Source organism: Propithecus coquereli, unplaced genomic scaffold (assembly GCF_000956105.1).
Source record: "Propithecus coquereli isolate 6110/MARCELLA unplaced genomic scaffold, Pcoq_1.0 Scaffold120, whole genome shotgun sequence".
NCBI lineage: Eukaryota > Metazoa > Chordata > Mammalia > Primates > Indriidae > Propithecus > Propithecus coquereli.
The window spans coordinates 7,318,813-7,339,696 of NW_012136081.1; the positions used below are offsets into that span (position 1 = coordinate 7,318,813).

Genomic DNA, 20,884 nt, shown 5'->3' on the forward strand with positions numbered 1-20,884 from the left:
CTCCCGCCTGGCACCCCGGCACTGCCCGGGCCCCGACGGCCCCTCAGCTGCAGGTCCTGGGCTGAGAAGAGGGTGGCCGGGGTGGGGGCGCTGCTCTGAGACCCTGCGCTGCTTCAGCCCGCCTTCCCGTGGCTGGTCCCCGTCCCGCTCTGAGGACATCCCCGGGGACTCGTGGGGCTCGTACCTCCCGCTCCTCGAGGCTGGCGGCAAACCCTGTGTCCACTTCCCCCCGTGTCGGCAGCCCCTGGGAGGACCCCAGGGCCCTGCAACCCACCAACAAAGTCCCCTCCCTGGATTTGAGGCTTCAGAGCGGCATCCGACCGCACTGCCACCGCGGGGAGGGGTGCCAGGATCTCCCTGCGCCTTCTCCTGCCCCCACGTGTCATCTGGCCTCCTCCTGAGGCCACCTGAAACTGCTGCCCAGTGCAGGACAAAGTGTCCTTGGGACAGCACTGGACACCTCCAGAGATCCCTGGGGCCGAGGACCCCGGCAGGAGTGTGGCCCAGGCCCCCGGTTGGGGTGGGGGCCACCCACGGGGCTCCTGGTGGGGAACATGCTCTGCTGTTCCCCAGGAGGGAGGAGACCCCTGCACGAGGGTCCCCATGAGCATCACCGTTGCCTACGGAGACCTGTCCAGCACAGGGTAGACCTCTGCGATGTGGCACCTCACCACGGAGGGACGTGGGGGTCTTCTGTGCACGGCAGTCTACCCCACCAGGGCAGCAGGGCCCCCGCAGGCCCCACGTGTTAGCACATCACACCTGAGGTCACCGGGCTGGGCGCCGGCCACGGTCACGCAGCCGGAAGGTGGCCCTGGAGCTGTGCCTGGACGACACCAGGGGCTCCCTGTGTCCCCACGCGGTGCACATGTGATGCCCGTGGCCAACACCTGTGCCCCCTGGCAGGGTCCTTCACGAGCGTCTCTGAGCCGGCCGCGATGTTCGGGGTGTTCGGCCTCTGGAAGACCTTCGCCAGCGTCGTCTTCTACCTGACTCTCGTCATCGGCCTCGGCGGGCTGGCGGGCAACGGGCTGGTGCTCTGGAACCTCGGCCTGCACATCAGGAAGGGGCCCTTCTCCGTCTACCTGCTGCACCTGGCCGCCGCGGACTTCCTGTTCCTCTGCTGCCAGGTGGGCTTCTCCGTGGCCGAGGCCGCCCTGGGCTCCCAGGACACGCTCTACTTCGTGATCACCTTCCTGGGCTTTGCGGCGGGGCTGTGGCTGCTGGCGGCCTTCAGCGCCGAGCGCTGCCTCTCCCACATCTTCCCCGCCTGCTACCAGCGCTGCCGGCCCAGACACGCCTCGGCCGCCCTGTGCGCCCTGGCCTGGGCGCTGACCCTGCCGGCCGTGCTGGTGCCCGCCCACGCCTGTGGCCTGCTGCGCGCCCGCGCGCACCCGCTGGCCTGCCTGCGGTACCACGCAGCCAGCGTCACCTGGCTCCTGGCACTGGTCTGTGTGGCCTGCACGGCCGGCCTGGTCCTCTTCCTCTGGGTGGCCTGCTGCTCCCAGCGCCAGCGCCCCAGGTTCTACGGCATCGCGCTGGGCGCGGTGCTCCTGTTCCTCTTCTGCGGCCTGCCCTTCGTCCTCTACTGGAGCCTGCGGCCCCTCCTGAACTTCCTGCTGCCCATGTTCCCCCCGCTGGCCGCCCTCCTGGCCTGCGTCAACAGCAGCTCCAAGCCGCTCATCTACTTCGTGATGGGCCGGCAGCCCGGGAAACGGGAGCCGCTGCTGGCCGTCCTGCAGCGGGCGCTGGGGGAGGCGGCTGCGCCGGCTGTGGGGGGGCTGTCGCTGCCCCTGGGCTCCGTATAGGTGGTGGCCGACCCCCAACCCTGCAGGGCCTGCCCGGAGATGCCCACCCTCGCCCCCACTCGCCCAGACACTCCCACCACTAGGAGTGACCCTGCCCACTGCCCCGCTCGTGCCCTGGGGACCCGAGGGCTAGACACAGAGCTGGAGGGATGTGGTCCTGACCACCCGCCCTGCCGAGCCCGCAGATGACGAGGGAAGCAGGAAACCAAGGCCGAGAGACATCGGGCAGGGTCGGGGAAAGGACACCCCCAGAGCAGGGTGGGGACGTGCACCCCACCCACAGCAAGCCCACGTCCCTCCTCCTGCCCCCTCCACCTCCCCGTCTGACACACCCAAGTCGAGTGTGAGAGAACAGGTGGGGGCTGGACCGATTGGAACCCGGGCGTCTGGGCTCCTGGGCGTCTGTAGATGCCTCCCGTCCACCGAGACCATGCTTTGACCCTGCCACTGAGGAGTCGTGGTTGAACCCTCCCTCCTCCACTCACCCATGCCTCCCCCCTCACCCATGCCTCCCCCTCAATGCCTGTCATTCTGCCCATCTGGTGGTGACCACCCCCATGGCCTCCCCAATCTCCAAGGACCAGGACTGGCTGCCTGATGGCACCAACAGGGGCCACCAGATGGCGCTGCTTCCACACGTAACAGGCCCCGTGGCGCCAGAGCCGCGCGGCGCTGACCTTGGGCTGGGCCCTCGGGTGCTCCTGGGTCGCCTGCTGCTCTCCCTCCATCTGAAGTCCCCTCACTCCCCTCCCCACCCCGGGCCCCAGCCAGCCCGGCCCTCGGGGAGGGAAAGTGAGGGCAGGCTTCCCACGCTCAAATCGTCTCCCAGAGTACAAATCATTTCCTGTGTTTTCTGATGATTAAAAAAATACTTCATGGTCATTAAAACATGCAAGCCCTACTGAAAATATTAAAAAGATAAATCATCAAAATTTTTTCTACCCAGATGGAGACGTCTTTGGTGAAGAACACTCCAGTCGTGTATTTTTTTATAAAGACTTGAGGAAATTTCCCTTTTTTACCAAAATAAAGACATTCCGTCCTTGCTTTGTGAAACCTGGTACAGCATTTTACAACTCCCCGTGAATTGCCGAATAAAGCTGCTCCTCCTCCACTAGCAAGGTGACGTGTTGCTTGTCATGGGGATTTGGGGGCACATTAAAAAGTGGAAAGAAAAAAAACTCCCTGGAGCCCCCAACCCGAGACACCGCCTTTGCGGTTTTCTGTCCCTCCCAGGATGAGCGTGGTTCTGGCCACGCCAAGTCCCCCGTCCCCTGCCTGTTCTCCCCACACTGCCCCTCAGGACAGGGGACAGTCCAGCAGGGAGTGGAGAGTGGGCAGCGCTGTTAGTCGAAGGCCACCTGGCGGCTAGGACGGGGGAGAGGCTTGGCTTTAGGAGGGGTGGGGAGGGCTCGTCCATTCTGTGACACTTCACACTAGACCCCAAGGCGCGGTGTGGCCTCCTTCCTGAAAGTGGAAGGGGGGTGGGGCAGTGTCAGAGCTGGGATGCTCTGGGACCAGCCCATCCTCCCAACCCCAAGAAATAGCTGTGGGGCCCCCCACGGGGCCTTCCATCTGTGTGCCGGCAGGGACAGGTGGGCAGCCTGTCTGGGGCGGGTGATAAATAGCCCAGTCTAGACAGACGGGGAGCGCGGGGCCCTCTGTCCCCGTCACTCACGGCTGGACTGTGGGAACACCAGCCTGAGTCCAGAGAGAGCAGCCCACGTCCCCGGTCCTGGAGAAGCTCACGGCCATATGAAAGGACGAGGCTGTCCCAGGGCTGGTCTGAGTCCAGACAGACGCAGGAAGAACCTGGACTCCAGCCCAGGAGCTGGGACGCATCCTGCTGGCTCTTCTCTGGCTGGGTGACCTCCAGCAAGTCACCTGACTGCTCGGAGCCCAGGTCTGCAAGAGGAGTCAGGACAAGGTCTCCTTGCCAGGACCGCAGGGAGCTGGGCCGCGGCAGAGGACGAGCCTGTCCTAACCTTCAAGGTCAGATGCATCACCCCTCTGCCTCCAACCGTGCTCCAGGGTGTCCCCCCGCCCCGACCTTGGCACACGTACCACGCTGCCTTCTGCCATTCCTGCCTTTGGCACCATCCCGCCCAGCCACTGGGGGCCTGCCCTTGTGATTGTCCTGTTCTGGAATACTGGGGTGGGTGCCGTGCCCTCCACTCCCCTTGTGTGCACCTGTCCTGTCCGAGCACCCCGGCCGACCCCCGCCCAGCACAGGCTGACACGCCGAGCGCTTCCTTTCCCTGGTTGCCTGCTCGTTTGTTTGCCTGTTGAGTGTCGTGTCTCTCACCTTAGGGTGGTCTCCACGAGGGTGCAGAGCCAGCAGCCTGTTCACCGCCGTCTCCCTGGACGGGCCCGGCGAAGGGGCTCGGCAAGTGTTTGTCAAGTGCATGGACAGGTGGATAGACGGATGGATGGGGGAGTGAATGAACGATGTGGTCAAGCGAATAAATGATATGGCTAAGACAGAGTGCAACTGAATGGGGCGGGATCGGGCTTCCCGGCCACCGGCATCCTGAGCGCCGACCTGAAGCCTGAGTGGATGGTCAGAGAGAGGCCCAGGTCTGCTCAGAGCAGAGTCCAGCCACCCAGGCTGCCCCCGTCCCTTGGCCGCACCCCCCTGCTGAGTCCAGAAACATCACTGAGCCAACTCCACGCTGGGCACTGGGCCAGGTGCTCGAGATGTGGCCCCACCATGGTACGGCCTTGTCTCCAGGGAGCCTGACCTCTAGAGAAGGGACAGACACAAACACAATTCAAAGACAGTGTGCCGAGGGTGCCCGGAGGTGCCCGAGAGGCTTCGACCTGCCCTTGACACTCCCAGTTCATGACAAGCCAAGGAGCCCCCACTCCAGGGCACGGCGGGGATCCCACGGCGGGCGGGCCACTTAGGCTGCCGCACGCTGAGACAATTCCCGTCTGCTCCTGTTCTTAATTGCAGCAGGCATTGACTCAGCCCGACGGCCCCCTTTCTCCATTTGTGAAGACGATCTAGGTTTTTCCCTTCAGCTCCCCGACGGGGGTCAAAGTGGCTTCCGTCCTTAGTCCCCACTTGGCCCTGGTGTAGTGTCTTGTTCCGTGTGCAGACGGATTTCAATTGCTAACATTTCGGGAAGGATATTTGCGTGTATGTTTCTGAGCGACGCTGGCCTCTCGTTTCTTTTCCTGCACTGTTCCCGTCCGGGTTTGGGCGCCAGGTTCCTCCTTCTTGCTCCGGTCCCTGGAAGACTTCGGGTCTGAGCGGTAAGTACCGCTCCACCAGCGGCCAAGTGCGTTTCCGAGAAAGGGTTTACAGCACAATTTTGATTCCTTTAACAAGGAATATTTAACCTTTAACAAGGTTAAATATTTAGCCTTTAACAAGGCTATTCAGATTCTCTTTGTCTTCTTGTGTCAGTTTCAGAGAGTTTTGCTTTTCAAGGAATTCGTCCGTTTCACCTGCGTTTGGATTTGTCAGCGTGGAGTGGCGAGCGTGATTCCTGTGGCCGCGTCACTGTCTGTCAGACCCACACGGTGTTGCCGTCGGATCCTTTGCGTTTTCTCTTGATCCTTCTTGTTAGGGCTTCACCAATTTTAGTGACCTTTTCAGAGAACCAACTTTTGTTTTGCTGATTTTTCCATATGGTCCCTGTTGCCTATTTCACTGCCGTCTGCCTGTCTCTATTGTGTTTCCTTCCACTTCAGGAAGGTTTAATTTGCTCTTCTTTTTCCAGTTTCCTGAGGGAAGTAGCTTGGATAATTTCTTCTAAATCTTTTCTTGTAGGCTGAATCGTGCCCCCATAAAGACGTCCACACCCTTGGGATATGCAAATACTCCCCACGAAAGCGTAGATTCCCAGAATGGATTTTGTAAAATTATGCGACTATCTGCCGCCTGCAAGAGACACACCTTAGATTCAAAGGCACCAATAGGTTAAAAGCAAAAAGATGCAAAATGATATACCGCATAAACAGTAACCGAGAGAGAGCTGGAGTGGCTATAGGAACATCAGACCAAATAGATTCTAAGCAAAAAGTTGTTCCTAGAGACAAAGACATTGTGTGATGATAAAAGGGTCACTCCATCAAGAAGATGCCACCACCATGAACATATATGCTGTGGTAGGCGAAAACAACCCCCCCCAAAACATACCCATGTCCTAATCCGTGTGACCTGTGAGTGTCACCTTATGCGGCAAAGGGACCTTTGCAGGTGTGATTAAATTAAAGATCTCGAGATGGGGACACTGCCCCGGATGGTGCGGCTGGGCCCAAGGTAACTTCAGGGGTCCTGAGGAGAGGGAGGCCGTCGGGGGAGGGGAGGAGACCTGAGGGTGGAGGAAGAGCGTTCAGGGGGCTGAGGAAGGGACCCTGCGTCAAGGACAGCAGGCACCTCCAGAAGCTTGAAGAAGCAGAGAAGAGCTTCTCGCCTAGAGCTGGGGAGGGAAGGCGTGTGGCCGGACAGCCTGACGTAGCCGGGCCAGACTGTTTGGGATTCCACCCGCCAGAAGCCCTAGCCCACACACGTGCATTGCTAAGCCGCTGAGTTTGTATAGTCGTTACAGCAGCCAAAGGGAGCCATGCGGACTGCGGCTCCTCCAGGTTCTACCTGAGTTTGTTTACTCTCCTGTGTCTTCAAAGAGCTGCCTTTCCTTCTCTCCAGAGTTTGCAGCTATTCAATAGCAGGAGGGTTATTCCGACGTCAGCTACTCTGCCATCGCCAGACCCAGAGCTCATCCTCCCTCTAAAATGAAAAGAATGATAACGATTCTGAATTTCGAAGCACGTATGTCCCCAGGGTTTGCAGGGCCCACGCCTGTCGCAAAAGTGGGCGTGAACCAAGCCTGTGGGGTACTGGCTGTGGTCAGAGGAACAACAGGGCCATCCGGGCCGATGGGGCGTGGCTGAGGCGGCAGGACCCGGGGTAGACGAGGCCGGGGCACCTGGCGCAGGCTGTCCCTGGATGCCTGCCGTGTTCTTGTCAGTCAGCGCCTCCTCCTCCGAGCAGCCGCCTGGCAGAGTCGGTTTCTCCTGCCGTGGGCGCCTGCACGTGAGCACGCTCCGGGGCGGGAGCAGGGGTCTGCAGAGCGAATGACGCCGGACCTGGAGGAAAACTGCTCTGAGGTCCAGGGAGGCCCTAGGCTGTCTCCCGCCTGCCCTTGCGCTGCACCCCGGAACCCCCAGCCCCGGCAGCCGAGCTCCGCCAGCCAGCGCTTCCCGGAGCCCCGTCGGTCTGCACGTGGTCGCCCTCAGCAGCCAGGGCGCAGGGCGGGGGCTCAGAGAAGGGGCCCCTCCTCCAAGCTTTCTGGGCCAGACGCTTCACACCTCAGGACCCAGTGTCCTCATGGGTGACAGTGACTGCGCTTGGCCGGCGCTCACCAGAGGCAGCGCCGCCGAGGGCCCGGCCTTCGAGGGTCGCCCTCAGGGTCAGCCACTGCTGGCGCAGACAGAGCCAACAGGCTGCAGACTGCTTCTTGGCTGGCAGCCGCGGTGATTAAAATATTTTCGAATTAGCTGCCAGCACTGAACAATTAGAAGATTTCACATAAAAATCCTGATTTCTGGCCCCACCGAAATGTCAGCGGCTGGCATTGCCACCTGGCCACAGAGGAGGGGCTGGAGAGAGGCTGGGCCCTCGGGCAGCCATGACCCCGCGGAGGCCCCTTCTCTGCCCTCACCGAGTCCTGCGCCGCCGTCACTGTGCTGAGCTGTTGATTTCTAGATAGGAGACTGAATGGGCTTTTCACCCCCATTTTGTGTAAGAATGGGTGAAACAGACCCGGAAGCCTCAGGTTTCTAGAAAAATGAGAGAGCCTATGTCTTTGTGGACGTGATGAATAGTCTTTCACGTTTAACCTCCCGGCTGGGATAAGAATTCGCTGCCTCCACCCCTCGTCTCCATCTTCCAGCAGATGGAGAAGCTGAGGCCCAGGCAGGTGGGACCTACTCAAGGCCGGGCTGCCCGGACAGCAGCGGAGCCACACCCCACCGGGCCTGGGAGCCAGGGCGTCACCTTCGGGCCTGCTCTGACGGGTGTGTGTCCCTGATGCTCGGGCCACATGCCCCAGGGACTCTGACCAGGACCCGTGTCTCAGCCTCACGGAGCCTGAGGAGCTGGGTGGGCTCAGCCTGCTGGAGATGGACTCCCCAGTCCCGATCCCAGACGGACGCTGGGCTCCCAGCGAGGGGCCGCAGGTGGCCCGGAAGAGGCTGCCCTGCAGGAGCAGGGCAGGCAGCCGGAGCCACGCAGAGCAAGGGCGTCTGGCAGCGCCCTGTGGGGAGCCTGGAGCAGACAGAGCGCCGCCTCCGGAGCCGGCAAGGCCGGCCTGGCAGGGCCTTCTCATTAACGTCTCCTCGCGAGGCTGCCCAGGGAGGGGCCAAACTTTTCACAGGGCTGCCTTTCCGGAGCAGATTTGGGGATGAGGCTACTCCACACCCCAAGATATCACCTCCACTGCTCCTCACAGTATCTGAAATTCCACCACTGGTGCGATGCACTTTGGGGTTAGGATGGGATAAACCGATCGCCAAAATACAGAGGGAAATGCCAGATCCTGCTGTAGGCGGGGCCGGGGGCCAGAAACCATGAAGCGTGAGAGCAGGTTTGAGAGGCTAAACGTCACCCCAGCCGCTACGCCGAGAGGGAGCAGGGGCCAGCTAGGCCTCCAGCGGAGCCCGGGGTTGGCGATGCCGCCTCACAGCAGGTACTTGACGCAGCACACGTTTCTGTTATTATTGTTATTATCACCATCACCATCATCCTCATCACTATCACCATCATCATCACCATCACCATCATCCTCATCACCATCATCATCACCATCACCACCATCACCATCATCCTCATCACCGTCATCATCACCATCATCATCACCATCACCACCATCACCATCATCACCATCACCATCACCATCATCACCATCATCACCATCACCATCATCACCATCACCATCACCATCATCACCATCATCACCACCACCACCACTATCATCATCATCATCACCACCATTGTCACTCCTCCTCCTCCTCCTCCTCCACGGAGCACACCTCACTCACAGCCTGCCCTATATCACCCTCCAAGCACCTGGATGCCCTCCCCGGCCCCGTGCACACAGACAGCCTCCTCCATCAGGCAGGTCTCCAAACTCCCGGATTTGACCTTGACATTCTCTACATCCTCCCTGACACCAGCGTCCTCAGCAGTGGACTCAGGTGGGCATGGGGTCCAGCGCCGTGTTCCCAAGGCGGCATTCCCAGCCTTGGCCACAGGCCTTCTGGGCACTGTCAGTGGCCAATAGAAGAGAGGGGCAGAGGGAGGGGGAGGAGGGAGGGAGCGAGGGAGATGATGAGGAAGAGCGGAGGAGGGGGAAGGAGAGGTGAGGAGGGAGAAGGGTGCCTGAAGAACAGATAGAATTTTCGCTCTTGGCTCAGACTCACGAATTCCCTGGAAAATGAGAATTTCCAAGCCACACACAGCCTGAGTAAGGGCCCTGCCAAACTCTGTGGTTCTCGGAAGCAGGTTTGTTCCCTCCCCTGAAAGTATGAAATATGCCTGTTTCAACAGAAGGAAACCAAACAGCAATGAACGTCCTCACGTCCACTGTTCATCAGACTGGCGCTTTTCTCTGTTCCTCCAGAAACTCAAGGTGTCTCAGGCCCCACCTGGCCGCAGAGGGCTCTGTGCTGGGCCTGGCCCCACTCCAGCCAGCTCCCCGAGCTTGGAGCTTGGCCAGCCAGCCCGGGGCAAGGCACCGCACCCCGTTCTCCGTCCCAGGACCCGATGGCTGGCGAGAGCTCGGGCAGACGTAGAACCCAGTGCCGCCCTGTGTGTGCTCTGAGCCCCCCGCCCCTCAGACCTGCCTGGACCACGACCCCGGCCCATGTCGCCAGTGAGTGGTTTCTCTCCAACAGTCTTGTCCCTTTACCCGTAGGTGGGACACCAGGGGTGACCACACTCCACTTTGTAACGTTGGTGACATTTGGAGGGGCCTGTATTTAGTGGACGGGGCTTCCGTCCTGTCGGGGTTCTCTGTCTGTGCCAGACGGGGCCGGGGGGAGGACATGCAGGGATCTACCCAGCATCCTCAGCGGCAAATACGGGGCCCCCTGTGTAGAGACCGTCCAGCGTCTCTCCCAGGGTCACAGCGCAACGAAGAAGGCTCCAGACCACAGTCTCGGGCTGAAGGAGGAGGAGACACTCTTTCCATTTCGAAGAGCTCGCGAACCTCTCCGGATCTCCGTGTTTATTATAGCGAAACGCATGTGTGTTTCCAGTAAAGAACACAGATAAAATCTTTGGTGTCATATACTAAGCATATTGTTCCGAACACGTCTACTCGGTGATATACATTAAACTTACAATTATCTTGTCATTTCCTTGTCGTTCCTTAAGGCCACAAAAAAAAGGGCGGGGACCCAACCTCGGTCATGCTTCCGCACTTTCCAAAGCCTGCCGTGCGCAGCCGGCTGATGACAATCACGTCCCAAGTCCTGTTGGCAGGACTGTCGGATGTCTGCCTTTCTCACAGCCCTGCACCCAGCCTCTGTGCCTTCTCTAACATCCCCTACACCCCGCCCTGGCTGGCGGGTGCGACGTGTCCTGCGGCACCAAATGAAATGAAAGTGGTAGGACAGACGACACCGGGACGGGCTTGTCCCCCAGCCCCACGGAGCGGCCTCCTTCTGCTGTCCCTCCCTCTCCCCTCCAGGGTCGCCGTCCTCTAAGCCAGAGGTCCCCAACCTGTGGTGAGTTACATAATTATTTCATTATATATTAAAATGTAGTAATAATAGAAATAAAGTGCACAATAAATGTCGTGCACTTGAATCGTCCCCAAACCATCCTCCCACCCAGTCCATGGAAAAATTGTCTTCCATTAAAACAGTCCCTGGTGCCAAAAAGGGTGGGGACCACTGCTCTAAGCAACCCTCCTGCAGTGACCCGGGACCAGTCTGTGGGCCTCAGTGACCGCATCTGTAAGATGGGAAACCCGACGCAGCCAGAAGCATTCTTGTGAGGGTCGAATGAGAGAAGGAGCACGTCACCGTGTGTGTGTAGAGCGCTGACCACGTGGCACGATGTGGGCTGCATCTCCTTACAGAAATCGCCTCCTCTGATCCTCATGAGGTCAGGTAAACTGAGGCACAGAGACGCCGAGTAGCCTGTCCAACAGGTGGCAAAGTGTGTCGACCAAGCCCAGGCCGTGGCCTCCTCGATATGAAACGTCTGTGCAAAGAAGTGGTCCGAGCCTCATGTTTCATGGCCGTGAGGCAGGGCTGGGCAGGGCAGGGCACCCGGGCTGCCTTCAGGAACCCTCTGCAGCTCCAAATCCTGCGGCCATGGCTACTCCCCGCAGCGCTCTGAGGTTTGCCGCCTGGAATCTGGGCCAGTGGCAGCGCTAAGTGTGTTAAGGAGAGGCCGGCCCCGTCCTGCGCTGGCACGCGGGAGGCAGAGCTGCCCACGGTGGAGGCCAGGGACGGCGCTGCCCACACTCTCCAGGTACGAGAGAGGGGCACTGAGGAGGTCTGTCCACCTGCCCCCGCCCCACCGCCCACACGCAATCTCCGGGGTCCCTGAGTGTTGGGTACCTGAGCTCTCTCACCCAGCTTCAGTGGTCCCTCTTCCCCAAAGCTACAGGGCTTCCCTCGGGCTGGGCTGGGCTGGGCTGGGCTGGTCTGCGTGTGGAGGGAGCTGGGTACCCGAGCAATGCACAGAAACACGCAAGGAAAATGGGCCTGAATCCCGGTGCCCCCTGCCTGCTGTGTTACCCCAGGCTGCCACCCTCTGTCTCTGTGCCTCTGCTCACCTCTCTTTGAAATGAGGGACCATGGAAGGTCAGGGAATGACCTTCTTGGTGTTTTGCGGCAAACCTTTTGCTCCGCACTACAATCCCTGAACAACCTGCCACAGAGCCGGCTGCTACTCCGAGGAGTTAGGTAACACCCTGGGCTGCACAGCAAAGACCGCAGCTGCGGCTGCAATTGGGTCTGCGGAGTGCTGGGAGGCAGCTACAGTGGCGGGACCTGCGGGAAGGGACAGCTGGCAGTTCCAGGCAAGCGTGCGCAGGGCAGGTGTGGGTGCAGCTGGGATACCGTCTCCTCAGCACTCCCCTGAGAGCCCCCGTGTCCTGCAGTGACCCCCCACTGCCTGGCTCACACCCGCAGTCCCCAAAACACCTGCCAGTGGCCGGGACATCTCAGATACTCCGGAGACGTCTGGACCAGCCTGTCAGCCTGGGAGGGCGGGGCAGCCAGCCTCGAGTCCTTGGCTGAGCGGTGCTCAACAGCAGAGCCGGTGGCACACACTGCAAGGACCAGCCTGGAGCAGGGACCCCAGCCGCTCCCATGCCCTGCTGCACGGTGAGTGCCATCTCGCGGTAGCCCCCAGCCCACGCCTGGAGCCTGGTGCCACCTGGGGAGCTCAGGGACCCCCGAGGAAGCACTGGGGGTCTGGAACTGCAGAGGAGAGGGCTGGGGAGCGGCCCCTGCCCAGGGGCGTAGAGACTTCCCTAGGGACTGGCAGCCGGCCAGCTGGGCACCAGCTCTGCACCAAGTCTGCTCTCCCACCCGCCCCAGCGGTGCCCAGCCTGGGGGGGCCCTCGGGCTCCAGGGCAGCACCAGGGGTGGACGGTGCATTGCGCCCACATCCCCAGGCCCCGCTCCCTCCTCCAGGCGCGGCTCCCACTACTGCTGCCTGCCGCTGCCGCCAGGTGGTGAGGCGACTGCCCAGCCCCCCTCCGGGGCCAGCTGCTGCCCCACAGGCAGGTTATGGGATGTCGGAGACTTAGGACCTGTAAACAGTCATTTGCCCCTTGCGAGGCCACTTCTGAAGTATCCTCTCCTCCTCTGTGCCTTTGACTTTTGGCTTCTCTCGTCAAAATTATTTACTTTAAGAAAGAGACTTGAAAGTGTACGTTTCTAAATTTCCGACCCGATGTTGCTGGCAGAAGCGGGAGGAAGCTACGCATTGGGGGGGCAATGAGGAGCCTCCCAGCGTCCGAGCCGGCTGAGAACTCAGCCAACCTTTGGGTGCAGACGGTGCAGGTGGGGGGTCCTGGGAGCAGGACATGGGGCCAGCAGAGCCCGGCTCCCCAGGGCCTTGGAGAGAGCAGAGCTCTCTGGACATGCCTCGAGGGAAGGCCCGAGTCCACGGCCGGTGCCGACCCTCGGCGAGGCCCAGGGTCTCTGCGGACTGAGGCTGCTGAGAAAGGAAGGCCGGCTCCCCACAGGGCTGGAGTTTTTCTCGGGGCAGAGAGGCTGGACCAGGCCCCGGCCAGTCCCGTGGGTGTGGGGGAAGCTGTGGTCACATCCGCAGGCGGCCCCCTCCTTGCAGCTCAGCTCCTGCTTCTCCCAGAGTCAACTGGGAATGTGAGCAGGGCAGAGGGCGGTGACTATTAACCAGGACCTCAATGGGACGTCCCGTCTCGGGGCCTCATGCTCACGGGCGCTGGGGAAAGTCAGCCCTTGTCCCACGGGCGGCGGCCGGCAGCAGGGAGGGGTGCCCGTGGCAGCCGCCGCACGCGCCCACCGGCGCTCAGCTAACGCGCCCTCACAGGTGTAAGCCGCAAAACAGAACGCCCGTCCTGGGTTTCTGGCCCACCACGCGCTGTGCTGCGTCCACTCGTGCTGACAAGTCCCGAATGTGGCTGGGGGTCCCAATGCCTGACGGAGACCACCGTGCCCAGGGTGCCCACAGGAGCCAGCAGGCACGGCTCCCTAGAGAGGCCCCGCGGGTCCAGCGGAGCAGCCCGATCCTCGGAGCTCTGCTTCCTGCCTGACCACCTCGACTCAGGCAGCTGGCTGGGAAGCAGCCCTGAGCAATGGCAACAAGCCTGGCCCTGCCCTCAAGGGGGCACCGACCCGCCTGGAGAGTCAGGGGGGCTTCCTGGAGGAGGCGAGCCTCACTTGGACTCTGCAGGGAACTGGAGCTGCCCGGCCTCCCTCTGGGCCCAGCTTTTGCTCCTCCATGGAGCTGCGAGAGGCCCCAGGCTACAGCACCCGTCAGGGCACCCGGTTTCTGGGGGTCACAGCACCAGAGCTTTTGAGATGTCCGCCGGCCAGTTAAACCAGTGCGGACTCCCAACACCCTAAGCTCCGGACCCTCGGTGAGCCCAGAGGGAGAGGCCCTGGGCTGGAGCGCTCTGTTCCCGGAGCAGGCCCACGCTGGCTCTTGGAGACCTCAGGCTGCAGGGAGGGGTGGGGACAGCTCAGGGGGGCGTGGGCCTGAGACCATCAAGGAGTCTGCATTGAGGGGCTGCTCTGAGCCCTGCGGCCCTGCATTGGGCGGGGCCCCCACGTAAAGCCTGTCGCCAGCCCTGGACACAGCCCTCGGACGGGAATCCATCACAGGGCAGGGAAGGGCCGCGTTAGACTGGGCTGGTTCACCACGCGGCTAGGCCGGCACGGCAGGCTGTGCTCAGGGGACCTGGGTTCACAGCTAGCCCGGGACTTCCCAGCTGTGTGTCCCTGGGCGAGTGCCCGCGGTGTTTCTCAGGGGAACGCGCGACGACATTAACGATCGTGCCCGCTTCACTGTCTTTGTGAGAACTGAACGAGCTGCCGTGGGCAGGGCCTGGCACGTGCGCGCGGGAAGCTTGGCGCACGGCCGTGGTTGTTACTGGATGTGTAACGGGCCATCGTCAGTTTCAGCGTTGCATTTTCTACTCATCGTTGGGAGCCAACAAATCTATTTTAAGACTCAGATACCGTGATAGTTCTTGAAATGCTCACGGGTCCACGGTACGGGAGGCCAGGTAGAGACAAGTTCCTGGGCTCGGGAGCAGGGCCCACAACCCGGCCGCGCCCGCCAGTCCACAGCACGATGCCCGTAAAGGCAGAGCTGCAGGGCTCCTGTGGGTGCCGCACGTCTGCTCTGCGCTAGGCCCCCAGGGCAGGTGTCCCCAAAGGGCGGGGCTCCCTGTGCTGCACAGCCATCAGCCCTGGGCCTGAGCCCCGAACTCCAGCAAGCAGGAGTTAAGGGACCTACGTGTGGATGGCGGGATTCCCCAGAGGCCAGCCGGGATGGCACCCAGACCTCCCCAGAGAAGCTTCGCGGCCCACACAGGGAGGGGAAGCCATTGTGCTCACACCCCCGAAGGTCCCCTGGGTTGGGCCTGTGTCCTCCCAGGAGGTGCTGCCCCAGGGTGGCTGGGCCCCACCACACTGCCCCCCAGGGACCTCAGCTCTCAGTCCCTTGTCACTCCCTCTGCCCCACTGCCTCCTCACCAGGCTCGGGAGGGTGGAGAGTGGCATTGGCTGAGCAGACACCAGATACCAGAGCACCTCGTCCCCGCAGCCAGGGAAGGGGAGGGCCAGCAGCCGGTGGGGGAGGCTGGCGTCCTGGCTGGGCTCCTGCCTCCCCTCACCCAGGGGCCCCCACAGGCCCCGCACGCACCCCTGACCCTGGACAAGCCGACAGGGGGCTCCAAATCATGTCCCCTTCCCCCAGCGCTGGGCATCCCTCCCCCGACACTGTGAGGCCTCCTCCCAGACCCTTGGCACCTCAGCCCCCTGCCAACATGCCGTGCATCAGACGCTGCCCCAGGGAGAGGCTGTGGCAGGGACAAGGACACCCCAGGCTCTGCCAGCCCGATGAGTGCCTGTACCCAGTGCCAGGGTGACCCTGGGGCTGGGGACACATCCAGCTGGAAAATTTCACATCTTGGCTGCCAGACTAGGTCAGGAGCCAGCACTCTGGGGGTGGCAGTCCTTGGCGGGCCCGTAATTCCGTCTTTGTCACTCGAGCGTCCATCTCTCCAGACCCCTGCCCCTCCTCGGGCTCTGGCACCTTCTCGGCACCATATCCAGCCTATCAAGGTCCTGCCTGGGGGTCCGAGGGCCGGCTCGGGCTGGAGCCTCCCAGTGTCACGCGAGGTGGTGAGCAAAACCGCCGCTGCAGCTGCTCTGGGAGGTTGGGGGCCAGCGGGGAGGGGCTGCAGAGTGGGGGTCTCCGGGTTGGCATGATCTTGAACCTGCTGCTGTTACTCTACCTGTCTGCGGTCTGTCCTCCTGAAGAGCAGCCCCGGGAGGTGGAGCTGTCTCAGCTGGGCTCACCTGGCAGGGTTCCCACGGCACACGCGGCACTGACCGGACTCGAGGCTGCTGCCCCCCGGCCCACCCGGAGAGCAGACCAGGCTCCCGGGGCCCCTCCGAGGCACAGGAGAGCAACTGGACAGGGCCAGGCCTGGGCAGGTCAGCCGTGTCCTGGCCCAAGCTCCCACAGGCCCCCACACCCTGGGACGGTGCAGGCCACGGCTCTGCGGAGCCCGGAGCCCTCTCCCCGGGGCCTGGGGACCTGCCCCCATCGCTGGCCCCCTGCAGCTGCTCTCCCAGGTCACGTGCATGAAGGTGCAGCCAAGTCGGGCAGGCACCCGGCACAGATGGGGTCTGCTCTGCTGATTTAGGTCACGCTCACCCCCGCTGCTGTGCCTTCCCCCGTGGATGAGCTGGGGGGCTCAGCCCCGCAGAGAGGAAGAGGGTGGGTCCCCGTGGCAGAGCCGATGTTTCTCCCTTTCTCCTGCACAGCCCTTGGTTTGGCCAATCTCAAGCCATGTGGTCAACAGCTGGAGTCACCCTAGTGACCCCTGTCAGTGCCTTTGTGACACTTGTTCTCTGCACCCGTCACCTGAGACCCTCGCGTGGCGTCGGCTGCCTCAGCGTGCCATCGGTCAGCGCCTGTGGGCTGTGCGTGAGTTCCCTGGAGCTGCCGTAACCAGGCACCGCAGCCGGGGTCACTTTAACACCAGGAGCTCCGGGGGTTGGCAGGGCTGGTTCCTTCTGGGGCTGTGGGGGACAATCTGTTCCAGGCCTCGGGACAGCCCCCAGGGCCCATCCACAAAGATGACAGGCAGGGGGAGCTGCCTCTGACCCCTCGAGGTGGGGCCTGGCCGCCTTGGCCGCCCTGAGCCCTTCACATCCCCCTGGGGAACAAGGTTTGCTGCTCCCCACCCAAGGAGGGCCCAGGGCAGGCGTCCTGCCAGCGGCTTCCTGCGGGGCAGCTGAGCAGGCAGGTCTCCTCGAGGGGCTTCCCTTGCCAGGCCAGCCCCGTGCCCAGCAGGGAGACTCTGGCCGGTCACCTCGAACCCAAAGGCCTGGGCCGCTTGAGCAGTGTCTTGGCTCCACCATGGAGCCAGGTCCCGCCTGCCTCCCTGTAATGGCGACGCGAGTCTTCCCGCTTCGTTTTCCCCAGAGCAACTCCCTCTGTGACCAGCAGGGGCAGCGTGGGGACGGGGCCGCTGTCACCGGAGGCTGTGGGACCTTCACCCCTTTCTGCCCACGGGGCGGGGGGGTGGGCAGAGCCGAGCCGTGAGCTGTGCTGTGTGCGCCGGAGCCGGGAGGCCACCCTGTCCGCGGTGAGTGACCCCCCGCGGGCAGGGCCGGGGACTCTTTGCGAGGCTGTCAAGGAGGAGGAGGGTCTGCTTCAGAGGGCCAGGCTGGCGAGGGCGTTTTTGTGGGGGAGGCCGCCGGCACGGGCCAGGCCGGGGTGCGTCTTTCCGTGTCTGCTCCGTCCCGGGAACCTGTTGGCTCCCGGCCGCCCGGCCCTCCCCGCGGAGGCGCCACGTTCACACCCCTGGGCTTCAGCGTCATCGTGCAAGTCGCAGATTCCCAAACAGCTCCCGCATTGGTGAGGCCTGCTGCCTTCCTCTCCAAGAGCCGGTCCACATGGCCCTTCCAGAACCTTCCCTCTCTGGCTGGGCTGCCCTCTGGAGCAGCGGTTCTTCAGTTTAATAGGCCCAGGACTCACCGGGAACCCTTCTGGAAAAAAACACCAACCCCCTGGCCCCCTCCAGACACTGACACGTCTCCCCTGGGACCCCAGAGTCTGTATTCGGTGGCTCTATGCTGTGGTCCTCGTCACCGAGGCTGTTTGAGATGAGCCCCTCGTGGGAGCATACCTGGTGACGACCCTGGCAGCTTTCTGACCGAGCCAGACCACGGCCACACCCTCCCCCACGGCCCTCCCCGTGCAGAACACGGCGGGGCCTGGTGGTCCCAGTGGGTGTGCAAGGCCCCGCCCCACAGCCGGCGCAGACACGCCCCGCAGGGCCCAGGGCCGCTTCACGCTCCTCCGAGGGGAGGAAATTCGCCTTCACGGGAAACGCGTGGAAGCAGCACGGTACTCCCAACGACTAACGATGAACGGGGGGAGCCCCGAGTCCCCGCCTGCCCCCGTCACCTCTGCGGCCACAGCAGAACCACAAACATAGCAGATGAAGTTCATTTTCTGTGTGATTTGTCTGTTACTTATAAAATCACTATCTACTCCCACAATGGCATTTTTGCTGCAACTTCCCCCATACTTAGGGCTACCGTTTCCTTTCAGATCAGCTGCATCACATAAACTTCATAAATCTGAAGGCTTTAAAATCCGTGATTCCTCTTTAATGCAAGTCTGTGTCATTAATTAAGATCCTCAACGGAGACACTCGCTGCTATGGTCTAAATGTGTCCCCCGAAATTCACGTGCTGGAAACTTCCCCCCCTGCCGTGCGACAGTGTTGGGAGTGGGCTCTTCGGGCAGGAGTTCAGGTCATGAGGGCTCCGACGCCGTAAATAGATCGCTGCGGCTACACAAGGGCTCGATGGAAGGAGTGTGGCACCTTTCGACCTGCTGTCCCTCCGCCATGTGAGGCCACAGCTTCAAGACGCCCTCTCGGCAGCAGAGACGGGGCCCTCACCAGACACCAAATCTGCCAGCGCCTTGGTCTCGGACTTCCTGGCCTCTAGAAATGTAAGAACTAAATTTCTACCATTTATAAGTCACCCAGTGTAAGGTATTCTGTTATAGCCCCCACGAATTAGACTAAAACACTGCCTTGTGTTATATATACCTTCCTCATCAAGTCTTAGCGCTGGGAGGACACAGACGCCCGGGCCTGTCTCCCACCCACACAAACGTCAGGATCCTGCGTGTTCTCTCTGTCTGAGCCTGGGTGTAGCCTCTCAATCCTCAAGAGAATACTTCAGGCCCAGTTCTGCCCCAGCGGACCCTCAAAACAGGGCGGCACTTTCCAACACTTCATTTCCTTCATATTGCCCCCAAGACCTGATTGGCCAGCCTACCCTATTCTGGGTTCACCCCTGTTTATCTGTGTTTGTGTCCCCTGCTGATCCCAGAGCTCAGGTGTGGTTTAATCAGGTTACAACATCATTACCTCCTATGATATGCACACTATATCTCTGTTAATGTGACCTAAGAGTGAAATTATATACACGTGTGTACACGCACACGTGCATGTCTGCACCACATGCCCCAATTACAATTTAATGAGACTCACCTTCAGGCATTATTTGTATTTATAAAGGGCCCTTGGCAGTCCTGGCCTGAGGGTCAGTGTCTGGAGAACTTAGGAGCTCACCCCCACCAGGGCCCAGACTTCTCAGGCTTCTTACCTGTCTCCTTCATGAGGTTCACATTCACCTGTGCAAACATGGGGTCAGCAGCCCCGGTGCCCAGGGAGAGCACCCTCTCGGACGAGTCTGCAGTTCAGCCCTTTCTCTGCCATTTGGGGTGTGGCCTCACATCCATAAAGCAGCGGTGGCACCAGGTGGTGCTGAAGACCATGTGACACCCCCGCCCCCCCGGTGGGCACGCAGGATGCTGTGCATAGTGGCCTGTCCTTCCAAGCCGGGACACTCACGTAGACCTCACCTCTCAACAACTCTCAGTGGCAGTGGGGTCCCAGGGACAGCCAGCAGCAGGAAGCCACCCTGGTGGGAGCGGGCACTTGTGCACAAGACCCTGGGCAGCTGGAGTGTTGGATCCCAGGGCCGCAAACAGACGCCTCCTGCATTGGAGGCTGAGCTCGTCGGGAGTTTCCTGGCTGTGAGGGCAGGTCCGCTGGGCTGGAGCGAGTTAGCATCTAAACTGAATTTCAAGGCCCACGCCACCCCCACCAAGACGCACCACCCTGCCTGGCCAGTGCCCAGTGAGAGTGACAATGACGGCGAATCACTTACCCCGGCTGGTAAAAGGACGAGAGCAAAGGATGTGACGCAGAGATAACACAGGAGCCACAGCCACTTCCCAGGACGCTGTGGCGGCTACCAGAGGGCCTGTCCCTGGGCCAGCCAGGCTCAGGGCTGCCCCTGGGAAGCCCTGCAAGGACCTTGCTGGGGACCACCCCGCCAGGCCTCCGCACCCAGCCTGAGATCCAAGGCAGCGGCCGATTGCTTTGGCTGACCATGTTGGGCCCGAATGCCACGTCCCAGGGACCCTTTCTTCACTCTCCTCAGGGGAGCCCGAACCTCCCGACTCACACGCACCCTCACCATGCTATGAGCTTCCGTGAAAGACTTTTCTTTCCCAGCTGTCCGAGCCTAAGGGCACCTTGGGGACCAAGCCGGGTCTCACTCCTAACTGTGGATAAAATGGTGAGCACCTGACCAAACGAACGAGGAATGCAGCCGAGTGTGAAGACGTGGCAACAATGGCTAAACGCACCCATTCCCTCCGCGGGGACGCCCTGCGCGCTGCCAGGGTGCAGGCCAGGGTGTGTGTCCCTGAGAACAGCCATCCTGGTGGGCAGGCGGTGTCTCGCTGTTTGCATTTCCCTAGTGGTTAGCAAAGTTGAGCATCTTTTCGTGTGTTTCTTGTCCATTTGCACATCTGCTTTGAAGAAATGGATATTCGAGTGTTTTGCCTGTTTTTCAATCGGCTGTTTGGTTTTTGTTGAATGTGAACGCTCCTTCTGGATTCTGGATACTAATCCCTTATCAGATATGCGGTTCGCAAACATTTTCTCCACTCCGTGGGTTTCCTTTTCATTCTGTTGATAGTGACCGTTGATGCACAAAGGGTTTAATCTTTTTTTTTTTGAGACAAAGTCTCATTCTGTTGCCCAGGCCAGAGTGCCGTGGCATCAGCCTAGCTCACAGCAACCTCAAACTCCTGGGCTCAAGCAATCCTCCTGCCTCAGCCTACCGAGTAGCTGGGACTACAGGCATGCGCCACCATGCCCAGCTAATTTTTTCTATATATTTTTAGTTGTCCAGATCATTTCCTTCTATTTTTCAGTAGAGACGGGGTCTCGCTCTTGCTCAGGCTGGTCTCGAACTCCTGAGCTCAAACGATCCACCCGCCT

The 20,884-nt window shown here is 61.2% G+C and overlaps 1 protein-coding gene across 1 annotated transcript; it reads left to right on the plus strand.

Moving 5' to 3' along the window:
- The first annotated feature begins 938 nt into the window (after nt 1–938).
- Nucleotides 939–1,808, plus strand: MRGPRG (MAS-related GPR, member G). Its single transcript, XM_012664931.1, has one exon. It carries the CDS (start codon nt 939–941, stop codon nt 1,806–1,808), a length of 870 nt encoding a protein of 289 aa, XP_012520385.1.
- Nucleotides 1,809–20,884: the final 19,076 nt, after the last annotated feature.